The 15,718-nt window shown below is 41.3% G+C and overlaps 1 protein-coding gene across 2 annotated transcripts in view; it reads right to left on the bottom strand.

Moving 5' to 3' along the window:
• The window catches only part of CSMD3 (CUB and Sushi multiple domains 3), a 1,180,750-nt gene that overhangs the window by 418,856 nt on the left and 746,176 nt on the right, over positions 1-15,718 (bottom strand). For both annotated transcript variants that reach the window (XM_075920204.2, XM_075920205.2), the window contains one exon: positions 4,632-4,801. In XM_075920204.2, coding sequence (XP_075776319.2) covers positions 4,632-4,801 — 170 coding nt within the window. The remainder of the gene's footprint in view (positions 1-4,631; positions 4,802-15,718) is intronic.

Raw genomic sequence — 15,718 nt, 5'->3', positions numbered from 1 at the left:
GGAAATTTCTGTTAAATCATCAAGGGAACATAGTAGCGAGTTAAAAGTAGTGAGGGAATACATGTATATGCTGTAACAATGTACATTATTATCACAATTTAGTCATTTTATTCTTAAGATCCCTCAGACCTCTTTGATGTATATCTCTTTGATGACCCTGGTGAACTATTGCTTTTTAAATTTGCCAGTTTGCTCTAGAACCTTTTTATATGAAATTTTGTGCTCTAAGAACACCTCATCTTTGTTTTATTTCTAGAAAAGTGTAGATAAGTATTTTGTTGTAGAGACTAACAGAATTCTATTTTAACAAGAAAAAAAAAACCTTGAACAGTAACTGCCTAACCTCAACTTACTTTTCCCCCAATACGATTTGATTATGAAATGCCGTCCTTTGAGGAACTGGGTCATTTGGGAAAGAATGATAATTCCCTAGCCCCCTCTGTGCCTTCCCATGAGGTCCCACACTTGCCCTGCCTCCACCTGTTCTTCTCGCATATGCACCTTCTTGTCCCATTTACATAACCTCCCCACAGATCCTCCTCCCACCCTTCACCAAATAATGTATTGGAGGGACCTGCCAAACAGCTGATCAGTGGGTGGGTGATGAGAACCCACTAGATTTTTTATGTGGGTGCTCCAGCCCTGGAGCAGCCACATAGTCAGTCACTATTCCCTTGGGTATCATTCTTTCTCAAGATGCCTCTGTATTTAGAATAGTGATAGAAATGTAGCCGTGTTAGTCTTGTGTAGCTGAAGCAAAATACAGGACTATGTAGCACTTTAAAGACTAACAAGATGGTTTATTAGATGACGAGCTTTCGTGGGCCAGAAAGTGGGTCTTTAAAGTGCTACATAGTCCTGTATTTTGCGTCTGTATTTAGAAGCTCTGCCCTTCCCTTGAGGTAACTGTCTAGACTTTGATCATAACTGACAATGGTGCTGTTGCCGCTTGTCAAATAATTTAGGGGGAATTATAGCTTATTAATATAATTCAAAGGTGGTGACTTGCTATGCAAGAATTCCAATTACCATCTGACACTTTTATTTATTCATTATTCATCCCTATTTAACTCAGAGAAAATTCTGTGAGTGATATTTATAGCTATTCTTCAGTGCATTTTCTTCTCAATGTAATGCACATTGCCTTCCCCTTGAATATGAAGATTAAAGCAACAGATTCATTAAATGTAAAAATAATTTTAGAAAAGTAAAAACATTTCAAGCTAATGTTTTCTCCAGGAAAAATAAAAGATAAGCTGGTGAACACTGAAATCTATGTTTTTGTCCTGGCAACTGTATCATAAATCTTCTCTGAACTGCATGTGTCCACTATTATACCAGAGAAATGAGTTGCATCACTTCCAACCTAAATATCAAAGCTATCTCAATATAAAAAACTTCAAAATTACAAATACCAGATTTATGAATTGACTACTCAACCACAAACCTCATTTGGAACTGGAAGCATGCAATCAGGCAGTAGCAGAGCCCCTCCCCCAAAAGCAAATACAATGAAATACCGTGTTAAACGTAATGTACTGAAAAAGTAAAGGGAAGGTAGCTTTATCCTTCTACACAGTAAAGCTTCAATGCTATATGAAGTCAATGTTTAATTGTAAATTTCTGAAAGAACAACCCTAACATTTTATTCAGAGTTATGAACATTTCAGAATTATGAACAACATCCCTCAGGAGGGGCTACTATAGAATGTTATCATTTTTACTCAATTTATTGCCATGAGAAACTGCACCCATAATTTCCTATATAAATTACTACAAAAAAAATTGGTATATTTACTTCTGTCACTGGTGTTGGGATAGTAATCTAAATCCAGGACAGAACCTCTGATCTCTAACACAACATATTTATGGGGTCTCAAACAAATCATTATTCTCTCTAAACAATTAACTACTTATGAAATACCATCACTGGTAAAACTGAATATTAATATCCTCACATGGGGTATAGTAAGGTTTAGTTTTATTTAATGATTTAAATAATTTTGAAAATAAATGGTAAGTATTAACTCTCTATCAATTAGTAAAATTATAGGTTATTTAAAGGAAATATAATTAGTTACCCTGTAAATAGCAAAGCAAACAATAGGAAATGTAATTTCTGTATGTTTGATATTCCTTTATTTGTGTTAGATTTGATAGAGTTAACTTTTTTTTATTTTATTTTGCTTTTCTATAATGCATGGGATTTTTTTTTATGATTTCAAAAATAAAGACTTCAAAGAGAAACTGCTGAGCTACAGTTCATCTTCAAGTTTGACACAATCAACTCAGGATTAAACAAAGACTGTGAATGGCTTGCTAACTACAAAAGCAGCTTCTCCTCTCTTGGAATTCACACCTCCAGATCAGCTACTAGAAGTGGGCCTCATCCTCCTTGATTGGATCCACCTCGTCATCTCCAGCCTGATTCTGGGGCCTGCATATTTATAGCTGCCTCTAGAAATTTCCACTACTTGCATCTGACGAAGTGGGTCTTTGCCCATGAAAGCTTATGCTCCAACACTTCAGTTAGTCTATAAGGTGCCACAGGACTCCTCGCCACTTTTTCAGATTCAGACTAAAACGGCTACCCCTCTAATACTTTTTTATGATTGTTTGTTTACATCTATTTGCCTGTTAGAAAGAGTAGACTGTATTTAACCTGGAATATAAATCACTAAGTAATACATTCAGGTATAAATATAAATATTTTGTTAGTCAAAAGTACCAATTACACATTTTAATAAACTGTAGTTCTCCATCAAATTAATCATATTAGTATTTCAAATCAATTCTTGAAAGTGGTGGGAGCCCTCTGTTCTCTGATGAAAAGTTAGAATTGACTTCAACTGGAATTGATGATGTTCAACAGTTTGCTACATACCATGCAATTCAAAACCTCTTACAAAAGCATTCCTTGTGTGCCAGTCAAGAACCATATAAAATCAAGCCTCAGGGGAAAATATTACTTTTTAGACAAGAACACAACTTAGGGTTTTGATGCAAAACCATGAAACATAGGTAACAATGAAACTAGTGAACTTATACACAAATTTAAGACTACATCATGTGTTTTAATCTTAAAATGTTTCTGTGGTCAGAGTATGGATATGTAAAGGAGGAGTGGGGAACCTTCAGTGCACTGGCTGAATGCGGTTCCCTAGCTTTTGTTTACCTGAGCATCTGCAGGCACAAAACCCTTTGCCATTTCTGGCCACTGGGAGCTCCAAAAAGTGTGAACAGTGAACTGCGGCCAAGCCTGCAGATGCTCAGGTAAGCAAACCATCTGGTAGCCTGTGACGGGCTTGCCCCGTCCTCCTTTCTGCATACGGGCGGGCTGGCCGCCTGCGTCGAGAATGGGGAGCTGGGCAGCTTCCGCCAGCACTGCTGTGCACGTGCGGAAAGCTGGCGGCCGCATTTAAATGCAGCGCCAGCTCACCTGGGGAGGAGGAACGTCCGCGCCATGGAGGGAGGAACCGAGGATGCTGTGGCAAGGGCGGGGGCGGCCATGTCCCAAGGGGGGAAGAGAGGGGCTGTTGGAGATGCTGGCAACTGGGCAGAACCAGCCGGAGCCAGGGGCACACCATCCGGCTTGGAAGGAGACGTTGGGCAGGCGACGGAGAGCGACGCCAAGCTCAGGTCCGAACCAGAGAGGGCCGAGCATATAGAGGACTGAGCAGAGGCGGTCTAGAACATGAGAGCCAGCCCGGAAAGCATCTGGGGCCCCCGAGGTTCCAGGGGGTCCGACTGCGTGACAGACTCATCTAGTCCTCCATCCCAACCGTGGAACCGGGGAGTGACATCGGAAAGACCAACGCCACTTCGGGGACTGGAGCCCTGTAGACACAGCCTCTACTGGAGGTAGGAAGGAGACCCAGGACGGGGTGCGCTGGCAGGGGCAGCCGACAACAACCCCGAGAGGGGTGGTGAGGAGACAACGACGCAATCCTCGCCATTCGGGTAAGGGCCAGACGTCCTACCCTTAGGGTCCTGGGAACGGGGCTCGGGAGCGTAGGAAGGCCCGAGTACCCCTACGCCACTCCAGTGGGCTCAAACCACTATCAAGCTCCTGGTAGCATTGGAGAATACCCGCCCGCGGGAGGACAGTACACCCAGTGGGAGATAGACTCTGAGGATAAACCTGAATTGTGCAGGGGCCCGGAGAGAAAGGGGGGATTTAGGCCATAATAGGGTTCATCCCCGGTACGTAGGAACCCTACCCCGACTGGAAGGCCTAGAGTAAACCGTCAGCGGGTAGGGTGGGCCCCCCCCCCCGTGAAGTCAATGCGGGTCCTCCCCTGCTCCACAATCCTTTGGGACTGGGGGGGAGGGATATCCCCTGACATAGCCCATCAGCTGTTAACCCTGATAAACTTTATGCAGCCTGCAGGCCAGAGGTTCCACCCCCGATGTAAAGAAATAGGAAACAGTAGACATGGCCAGAGGTTGCTTTTGTTATTGACTTACTACACATAGAATTGTTTTAGATAGAAGATTATTTTACTAAAATGGCAATTACTAAAATAAATGCACATAAGACTGTAATACAACATACAGATGACCAGCACAATGGCATGAAAGCATAATACATTTGGAAATAATATAGAGGCATTACAAAAGTGACAACCTACCTTAAGAACGTCTCCTTGGGCTAAGTGAAAAGTTCTGGCTGAAATATTGATTCCCTTTCCTGCTTGTACCTGAATGCTATAAATGCATTCATGGTTGTGTTCGTAGTTGAGTGGGTAATTAGGGGATAACAAAATTCCTTCATTATTTGTTGCAGAGGCTCCACATTCAGCTGCAGGTAAAACAGAATGTTGAGGTAGGGCTTAATAGAGAACATAAATATTTTCAATTCATGGTCAGTATGGGAATGTTAATGGAATCTACCCAAACATGAATATTTGTTGTCTAGAGTCAGATTATAAAGTAAATTGATGACCGTGAATGAACAGAATTTTGTCATCTTCAGATTCCACAAATATTTCTAAAATTCTAAAATACATTGGTAAACTATAGTAAATAATATGAAATGACCTTGAAGTCTGATAATAAATATCAGGACAATTATTTAAAATGTTTTAGAAAACCCCTGGCTACGTCTACATTAGCATCCCTTTGCCGGAAAAGGGATGCTAATGAGACGAATCGGAATTGCAAATCCACAGGGGATTTAAATATCCCCCGCGGCATTTGCAAAGACATATGTATACACAGTGGTGAAACCTCTAGTTTCCCCCTCCGTCCTGACTTTATTGTTGAATAGATCTGATGTAATGGGTAATTTTTACAAAAAAATTAAGGATTAGTAGTCAGTTTTGCAATTATCTTTCATAGTTGAAAGTACTCCTTCAGTAGGGTTGCCAACTTCCTATTGGCAAAAAAACCCTCTCAATTCTCACACCTTCCACAAGGCCCCATCCACACTCACTACTTACACCCCCAGTTTCCAAGGCCAAGAACCAGACAATAGGAGAGTGGAGCTAGTGTCCAGGGTGACAGAGGCAGCACAAAGAGCCACATAGCCCCACTGCTGGTCACTTCTGGGGCACATTGTGGTGCCATAGGACAGGTAGGGAATAGCTTGGCTCAGCTTTGCAGCATCACCTCCGGCCTCATAATGGATGATCATTGATGCTGACTGGAGCCGTCAAAAAACCAGACACCTAGTCAATCTATTCTTCTGTAGAGGGTGATGCATAAAGTCATCTTTTGAGTTACAAAGCACTGGCCTCTTTCAAGATGGCTGCCATTTCCCATTGTTCTCAGTGGGACTAAGGCCAGTCAAGATGTCCCTTTTCAGATGACTAGTGTCTCCCATTCTCCCTTATGGAAGCTAGTGATATTTCTAGAAGGTGGAGAAAATGCATTAATTGCCCAAAGAGTAGCTGTAATTTTGAAGAGATACTGTATTTTTTGTATGTAATATAGAGCCAGGACCTACACCACAATTACAAAATCCTAATAAAGATAAACTGGTTTATTACAATTGCAAGCACCCATTACTAGGGCATCTAGAAAGTTTTGCAAAGTTTAGTTTAAAAGGGGTGGTTTTGTCTATATCTTCTGCTGAGTCAGAGAAAACGTATTAATTTATTAGGCTAGGTAAGGAAATCTAGCTAGAAGATTAACTGCCAGGAGATTCCAGAGTCTGTAGTTAGTTAAATCACTGGACAAAAGATGTTTTACTTCATTCTCTAAAAGAGACCAAAGGGAAAAAGAAACCCCCATAGGTCTGGATTGGGGTGAGCTATAGTTTTTGACCGGGGGAGCACTTCAGGCCTCTGGCAATGGGAAAAGAGTTCACGTGCTCCCCCATGCTGCTCCCAGGTCAGTTAGGACCTCTCACTCCTTACCCCCACCCCGCAAGGGAGCACCGCTCTTAGAGTCATCCACCAGCTATTGACGACAGTTGACTTTAAGTGCTGAGCCCCTTGCAGAGCAGGCAGAGATTTCATGCACTCCCCTTGCCCCCAAGCTCTTATTGGCCTGGGGACAGGGGAAGCACACCAAGTTTCCTCCCAGACTGCTGCCATTCTGCAAGGTGCGTGTGGTGCTTAGAAGCACCACATCCCTCGCAGGGTGGGAGGAGACTTTGCGTGGTCCCCTCTCCCAGGTCAATGCATGTGTTTTTCTGGCTCTTCTTGGTCATATGGTGCCACAAATCTACCACCCCTCCTTGTACAACCAGCAAGCTGGGAGCTGTGGCTATGGGAAGAGACAATGGGAAATAGCTGGGAGCTTCAGGGACAGCCACTGTTTTTTCTGCTTCCTCTCCCTGCAAATCTAAAGCAGTAGCCCCTCTCTGTAGCTCGCAGCTGATTGTTGCTGCCTCTACATGTGGCCCTAACCTGGGAGCTGCAGAGAGAGGTCCCTAAGGGCAAGAAGAGAGCATGGATCAAGTTGTTTGGTGTCTGAGCCATGAAATTGTTCCCTGACTCCCAGCAGGAACCAGTCATCTCATACAGAAGCCCCTAGCCCCACCATCAGGGCAGAAGCTCTGAGTCCCCCCTCCGTCCCCAGTTTGATAGGTAGAGAATGGGAGGTGGGGGGCAGAGGGGGACTGACTCTTTAACTGTAAAAGAGCCATATGCAACTCACAAGCTGCAGTTTGGCAATTCCTGCTATAGATTCGACTGGATACCATATTTTTCATCTCCTTGTATCTACTATGTAATTCATTCTCCTCAGGAATCATTGTGTATATCTAGATGTGGCATTTACTGTGATGTCACTGATATGCAGAGGACACGCACCTCTCTTCTTCAGAAAACCCAACCAATACTAGTTCATCCCTCCCCTCATCTGGTTGGACTAGCAACTTGGATGCTATTAAATTGGATGAATCACAATCCAGATGTCACAGAAACGAAACTGAGATGTGGGAAACTCTTCAGGGCTGATCCATGGTTCATTTTAGTCACAAGAGCCTTTCCATGAATTCAATGGACTTTTGATCCGGTTCCTAATAAGTAGGCAGGGATGGTATCTGTGCGCATTATTGGGTTTTATATACTCTTCATGTATGACATTTTACTCGTTGGGAATGTTTTCATTACTAGAAGCTCACAAATTCCCAGCAAACATCAATCTCTACAATCAACTTTAAAAAAAAATCTGGGTAGTGTAAAACTTTTATCATTTCCATTTAATAGGGATCTCAGCAGTTACACTTATTTTTGTGATCACTTTACTAAGGTTACTAGGTTAACAAAGACTTATTTTTGAAGTCGACTAAGAACCTATTAATAATATGGCTGAGTGACACAGATATTGGAGTAGGGTGCGCAGGCATTTCACATCTGTTTTTCTGAAACGTGCACTGTCTTTCTTTTATTTGTTTCTGGGAATTGGATCCATTTTAAGGAGCTGATGTTGACGATGAGGCTATAATCATTCTATCTGCCTTTGTTGTTCTCCCTTTATGGAACCAGTGTTAAGATGAGCTAAGATGCTGATGACCAGGAGTGATTTTTAAGGGGTTTTTATGGTTTCACTGTTGAGTAAGCATCTTTAGTGCTTACAATATTACATAGTATGCTTTTATATTCCACAGAAACCTTTGGGATGAGTGAATTCCTATAAGATAATAAGTAAATAAATCTTTACAATAATTAATGTGTATGCTTATAATTTATAAATGTGAATAAAATGCTTAGCAATTGAACACCAAAAGAAAGCTATAGGGCTTTTAGGCATACAAATAAATATACTTTCATAAACACACATGTGCCTACACATGCTATAGTCTTGAAAAATGACTTAGGAAGGATGTAGTAAGTCTTTAAGTAAGTCAAAGACTGTTATAAAGAGGATAATGATTAATTGTTCCAATGTCCACTGAAGTTAGTACAAAAAGCATCAGGTTTAATCTGTAGTAAGGAAGATTTAGGTTAGATGTAAGAGGGAAAAGAACTTTCTAACTACAAGGATAGTTACATGATCTGAAGGAGATTGTGGATCCCAATCACTGAAGGATATTTTCAGATTAAACTCTCTCTGTGTTCTTTTTGATCTTCACATGGCCATTGTTCAAGAACTTTACTACCTTACAAGCCAGGCACTTTTTACAACCTGGAGATTTAGGTTCTGTCATGACAACCAAAAAGGGTACCGTGAATACCTCCCAGGTAAACAAACCAAACAAAAGTTTCCCTGAAAGAAAAAAAGACACTCTATAAACTTTCTCAAAACTGATCCCTGGTCTACAGTACCAAAATATGTTGGTATAAATACGTCACTTAGCGATGTGGAGAATCCGCACCTCTGAACAATGGAGCTATACTGATAAAACTTCTAGTACAGACAATAGTGTGTTGATGGGGGGCCTTCTCCCACTCACACAATTGCTGTCGTGAGGGGAAACGGGGTACCTATCCTGATGTGAGAAGCTCTCTCATTAGCACACAGTTTTTTCACTAAGAGCTACAGTGGCAGAGCTGCAAAGTTACAGCTTCACCTCTGAAGTGCTGTAAATATAGACAAGCCCTGAACTAAGTCCCCTTTTAAAGTACCAAACTATTCAGATATAGAATGTATATATATAAGAAGGGCACAAAAACATGCAAATTCCAACTCATAGTCACAGCTGCTGAGAAAAAATTCCAGTGATGGTTAGGAATGGCTCTGGATAAAAATGTTTCTCTGAAATAGTTTCAGTTTTAAATACCCTACAAGACATCACATATTATCATCCAATCATGCAGATGTCAACACAACAAATCAATAACCTATTATACCATAAAACAAAACTGGAATGGATATCCATGTACACAGCTGCTGAGAGAATAACTATAATAGGATATTGACTATAATAAAATTCACAAGCTGGAAATCAGCATAGATGTAAATTAAGTGTTTGGGAAAGGAACTTGGAGGAGATAGGGACATAAAAAAGAATGTGAAGGAGGGACGAGGAAAAAGATGGAGACCGCAAATGAAGAGGAAAAAGATAAATAGAAGAGGAGAAAATAAAACTCTGTCAATTAGTGCAGACATAAAGAGAAACAATGGAGGGACAATTTGGGGAGATCATGTAAAAAAGTGAAGTCAAGGTTTTTTAAATATGTCCAAAATTATAAGAACATAAAAACATAAGAACGGCCGTACTGGGTTAGACCAAAGGTCCATCTAGCCCAGTATCCTGTCTACCAACAGTGGCCAGCACCAGGTGCCCCAGAGAGGGTGGACCGAAGACAATGATCAAACGATTTGTCTCCTGCCATCCCTCTCCAGCCTCTGACAAACAGAGGCCAAGGACAGCATTTTTTCCCCTAGCTAATAGCCTTTTATGGACCTAACCTCCATGAAATTATCTAGCTTCTCTTTAAACTCAATGGGTATGTCTACACTACCCTCCTAGTTCGAACTAGGAGGGTAATGTAGGCATACCGCACTTGCAAATGAAGCCCAGGATTTGAATTTCCCGGGCTTCATTTGCAGAAACGGGGAGCCGCCATTTTTAAAACCCCGCTAGTTCGAACCCCGTGCAGTGCGGCTACACAGGGCACGAACTAGGTAGTTCAAACTAGGCTTCCTAGTTCGAACTACCGTTACTCCTCATTTCACGAGGTGTAACGGTAGTTCGAACTAGGAAGCCTAGTTTGAACTACCTAGTTCGTGCCCCGTGTAGCCGTGCTGCACGGGGTTCGAACTAGTGGGGTTTTAAAAATGGCGGCTCCCCGCTTATGCAAATGAAGCCCGGGAAATTCAAATCCCAGGCTACATTTGCAAGTGCGGTATGCCTACATTACCCCGCTAGTTCGAACTAGCGGGGTAGTGTAGACATACCCTATTATAGTCCTAGCCTTCACAGCCTCCTCTGGCAAGGAGTTCCACAGGTTGACTACACACTGTGTGAAGAACTTTATTTTATTAGTTTTAAACCTGCTCCCCATTAATTTCATTTGGTGTCCTCTAGTTCTTCTATTTAGGGAACTAATAAATAACTTTTCTTTATCGGCCTTCTCCACACCACTCATGCTTTTATATAGCTCTATCATATCCCCCCTCAGTTTCCTCTTTTCTAAACTGAAAAGTCCCAGTCGCTTTAACCTCTCCTCATATGGGACCCGTTCCAAACCCCTAATCATTTTAGTTGCCCTTTTCTGAACCCTTTCCAAAGTCAAAATATCTTTTTTGAGGTGAGGAGACCACATCTGTACACAGTATTCAAGATGTGGGTGTACCATAGTTTTATACAGGGGCAGTAAGATATTCTGGGTCTTATTTTCTATCCCTTTCTTAATAATTCCTAGCATCCTATTTGCCTTTTTGACCGCTGCTGCAAACTGTGTGGAAGTTTTCAGAGAACTGTCCATGATAACTCCAAGATCTCTTTCCTGATTTGTCGTAGCCAAATTAGCCCCCATCTTACTGTACGTATAGTTGGGGTTATTTTTCCCGATGTGCATTACTTTACACTTATCCACATTAAATTTCATTTGCCATTTTGTTGCCCAATCACTCAGTTTGGTGAGATCTTCTTGGAGTCCCTCACAGTCTGCTTCTGTCTTGACTATCCTAAACAGTTTGGTATCATCTGCAAACTTTACCATCTCACTGCTTACCCCTTTCTCCAGATCATTTATGAATAAGTTGAAAAGGATTGGCCCCAGGACTGACACTTGGGGTACACCACTAGTTACCCCTCTCCATTCTGAAAATTTACCATTTATTCCTACTCTTTGTTTCCTGTCTTTTAACCAGTTCTCAATCCAAGAAAGGACCTTCCCTCTTATCCCATGGCCATGCAATTTACACAAGAGCATTTGGTGAGGGACCTTGTCAAAGGCTTTCTGAAAATCTAAGTATACTATATCTACTGGATCCCCCTTGTCCGCATGTTTGTTAACCCCTTCAAAGAATTCTAATGGATTAGTAAGACATGATTTCCCTTTACAGAAACCATGTTGACTTTTGTCCAACAAATTATGTTCTTCTACATGCTTCACAATTTTATTCTTTACTATTGTTTCGACTAATTTGCCCGGTACTGAAGTTAGACTTATCGGTCTGTAATTGCGCGGATCACCTTTAGAGTACTTTTTAAATATTGATGTCACGTTGGCTACCTTCCAGTCATTAGGTACGGAAGCCGATTTAAGGGATAGGTTACAAACCACAGATAATAGTTCAGCAATTTCCCATTTGAGTTCTTTTAGAACCCTTCAATGAATGCCATCCAGTCCCGGAGATTTGTTAACATTAAATTTATCTATTTGTTCCAAAACCTCCTCTAATGACACTTCAATTCGGGACAGTTCCTCAGATTCATCACCCAGAAAGGACGATGCAGATTTGGGAATCTCCCCAACGTCCTCAGCCATGAAGACTGAAGCAAAGAAATCATTTAGTTTCTCCGCAATGGCTTTATCGTCCTTGATTGCTCCTTTTATAGTTCGATCACCTAAGGGACCCACCAGTTTTTTAGCAGGCTTTCTGCTTCTAATGTACTTAAAAAACATTGTGTTATTTCTTTTTGAGTTTTTGGCTAGCTGTTCCTCAAAATCTTTTTTTGCTTTTCTTATTACATTTTTACACTTGATTTGACAGTGTTTATGTTCCTTTCTATTTATCTCACTAGGATTGGACTTCCACTTCTTAAAAGATACCTTTTTGTCCCTCATTGCTTCTTTTACATGGTAGTTAAGCTACGGTGACTCTGTTTTAGGTCTCTTGCTATGTTTTTTAATTTGGGGTATACATTTAAGTTGGGCCTCTATTATGGTGTCTTTAAAAAGTTTCCATGCAGCTTGCAGGGATTTGGCTGTAGTCACTGTGCCCTTTAATTTCTGTTTAACTAACCTCCTCATTTTTGTGTAATTCCCCTTTTTGAAATTTAATGGCAGGGTGCTGGACTGCTGAGGTGTTCTTCCCACCACAGGAATGTTGAATGTTATTATATTATGGTCACTATTCCCAAGCGGTCCTGTGACGGTTATTTCCTGGACCTGATCCTGCGCTCCACTCAGGACTAAATCAAGAATTGCCTCTCCCCTTGTGGGTTCCTGCACCAGCTGCTCCAAGAAGCAGTCATTTAAGCCATTGAGAAATGTTATCTCCTCTTCTCTTCCTGAGGTGACATGTATCCAGTCAATATGGGGTAATTAAAATCCCCCATTATTATAGAGTTCTTTATTTTGGTAGCCTCTCTAATCTCCCTCAGCATTTCAATGTCAGTATCGCTGTCCTGGTCAGGTGGTCGGTAATATATCCCTACTGCTAATTTCTTATTATTGGAGCGTGGAATTACTATCCATAGCAATTCTATTGAACATGTTGATTCATTTAATATTTTTATTTCATTTGATTCTACATTATCTTTCACATACAGTGCCACTCCGCCTCCCACCCAGCCTGCTCTATCCTTTCGATATATTTTATATCCCGGTATGATTGTGTCCCACAGATTTTCCTCATTCGATCAGGTTTCAGTGATGCCTATTATGTCAATCTCCTCATTTAATACTAGATACTCTAGTTCACCCATCTTATTAGTCAGACTCCTAGCATTTGTGTAGAAGCACTTTAAAAATTTGCCATTGCTTATTTGTCTGCCCTTCCCTGATGCATTGGATTCCTTCGAATGCGGTTGTTTTGTCTGCTCTGGCCCATGGTTTGCCCTCTCCTCTCCTCTCTTTCTGACTATAGCTTAGAGAATATCTATCAATAGATTCTCCTCTAAGAGAAGTCTCCCTCCAATTTACGTGCATCTCTGCACCAATCAGCTTTCCCCCATCTCTTAGTTTAAAAACTGCTATACGGCCTTTTTAATGTTTAGTGCCAGCAGTCTGGTTCCACCCTGGTTTAGGTGGAGCCCATCCTTCCTGTATAGGCTCCCCCTCTCCCAAAAGTGTCCCCAGTTCCTAATAAATCCAAACCCCTCTTCCCTAAACCATCGTCTCATCCACGCATTGAGACTCTGAAGCTCTGCCTGCCTACCTGGCCCTGCGCGTGGAACTGGAAGCATTTCCGAGAATGCCACCATAGAGGTCCTGGATTTCAGTCTCTTTCCTAGCAGCCTAAATTTGGCCTCCAGGACATCTCTCCTACCCTTCCCTATGTCATTGGTACCTACATGAAACGCGACCACCGGCTCCTCCACAGCACTACATATAAGTCTATCTAGATGCCTCAAGAGATTCGCAACCTTCGCACCAGGCAGGCAAGTGACCATACGGTTCTCCCGGTCATCACAAACCAAACTATCTATGTTTCTAATGATCGAATCACCGACTACTAACACCTGCCTCTTCCTAACTGGCATTCCCTCCCCCTGAGAGGTATCCTCAGTGCGAGAGGATACTGCAACATCCTCTGGGAGGAGGGTCCCAACTACGGGATGGTTTCCCTCTGCTCCCATTGAATGCTCTGTTCCCTTGAAACTTTCATCCTCCTTAAGAGCACTGGGGCTCTCAGACTGGAGGTGGGACAGTACTACAGTGTCCCGGAACGTCTCATCAACATATCTCTCTACCTCCCTTAGCTCCTCCAGTTTAGCCACCCCTGGCCTCCAAAGTCCGAACTCGGTCTCTGAGGGTCATGAGCTCCTTGCAGCGGGTGCACACATACGTCCCCCGCCCACAGGGCAGGTAATCATACATGTTACACTCGACACAATAAACAGGATAGCCCCCACTCTGCTGCTGGGCTTCTGTCTCCATTTTTCTAATGAATAAGTTTAAGTGTAAACTGGGATTCTTTTTAAACCTCTGGAATATAGATTATTATACGAGTTATGTTTTAAAGAAGATCAGAAGTCACTAGTGCCCTCTAACTTCCCTCTCCAAACTCCCTGTTAGCTGTTCCTGTTCGCAAGCTCCCTGGTCGCTGAGTCACAGGCTTATATAGCTCTGATAGCCCCTCCCCCTGACTGAGGCTCAGCGAATTAACAGAGGCTTCTAGATTTCAAACCTTTTAGAAGCTCCTTCAAACAAACCAACCAAACAGACAAACACAAGCTCAGCACACAGCAAATAACTCCCACACACAAACACACACTCCAGACAGCCACTTACCACAAGGGTCCCGTTTTTACTCCTCTTTTACCTGGAGAACTCCCTCTCCAAACTCCCTGTTAGCTGTTCCTGTTCTCAAAACTTTGAATGCATTTGATGCCTCATTTTATCAAATTACCTTACTCAGATTTTATATTTTGTGAGTAAAATTCTTGCTCCATGACTGTCAATGGCAAACACTGCATTAAAATATAGGGACCAGGAATTCACCACATTATTCTTATAGAAATTATAGTTTGAAGAAAATTAAGTTCATACTTCAAAGTGAGAAATCAAGCAAATAAGAAGAAATATTTTGCCATCCTTCCTCTAAACCCTTGTACTATAAATAACGGGGAGGTACCAGTAAGAAAAATATTTTTTCCATGTCCCTCACAAAAATCAGAACATCATCTAAAGGTTTTTTTTTAATTCCAGGAAAGAAAAATTGAAAAGGGACACATTGGTTTCATTGGCTATTTGACCTTGTAACAAATATTAAGATGATATCATGAGCTTTCGTAGGCACAGCCCACTTCAAGCTCATGATACCATCTTCATGTTTTGTTAGTCTTTAAAGTGCTACCAGACTACTCTTTATTTTTTAAGTTTATCCTGTACAGACTAACTCAGCTACCCCCTGAAGCTTAACAAATATTAGTTAGGTTTCTTTGCTCATGTAAATATGCAAAATTTAATGTAGTTCTTTATAGAATAGATGAGTTTAAAGAATAGTTTATTTTTATTTGAAAGTTGTAATCCCCTTTAACATTATTGTCAGTGCAACTGAGAAATGAAATACATTTTGTTTTGGGCTTTTCAATGATTTGCAAACAAATCTGAAATAAATAGGATTTGGTCATATTAAGAATATTAAAAGGATTTGGTATGATTTCTCATTATTCATGTGACAAAAAAAGCTTGCCACAGATAATTATTGATTGGAAAAGTATGATGTTCAATTATGAACTGAAATTTGACCCTCTTTTTTCCTTCAAAGAGGAACTCCCAGAGTATGAGCCATAGTGAAGATAAGATCTGTACATGGCAATTTCATTTTCTGTGATGAAGATCATATCCCCTGGTCAGAAGAGAAAACAGCACAGCAAAAGCTTGATTGGGAAGCAAATGATGCATTCCTAAAAGGATTTTGTTTTTCAGCAACAGAGTAATAGACTACAAGTCAATAGCTACCTGAATAAGAGAATCTAAATTTA

The sequence above is a fragment of the Pelodiscus sinensis genome, chromosome 2 (assembly GCF_052426305.1).
Source record: "Pelodiscus sinensis isolate ZL-2025 chromosome 2, ASM5242630v1, whole genome shotgun sequence".
Classification (NCBI taxonomy): Eukaryota; Metazoa; Chordata; order Testudines; family Trionychidae; genus Pelodiscus; species Pelodiscus sinensis.
Note: the sequence above shows the minus strand (reverse complement) of the source record. Positions and strands in the feature narration are given on the sequence as shown.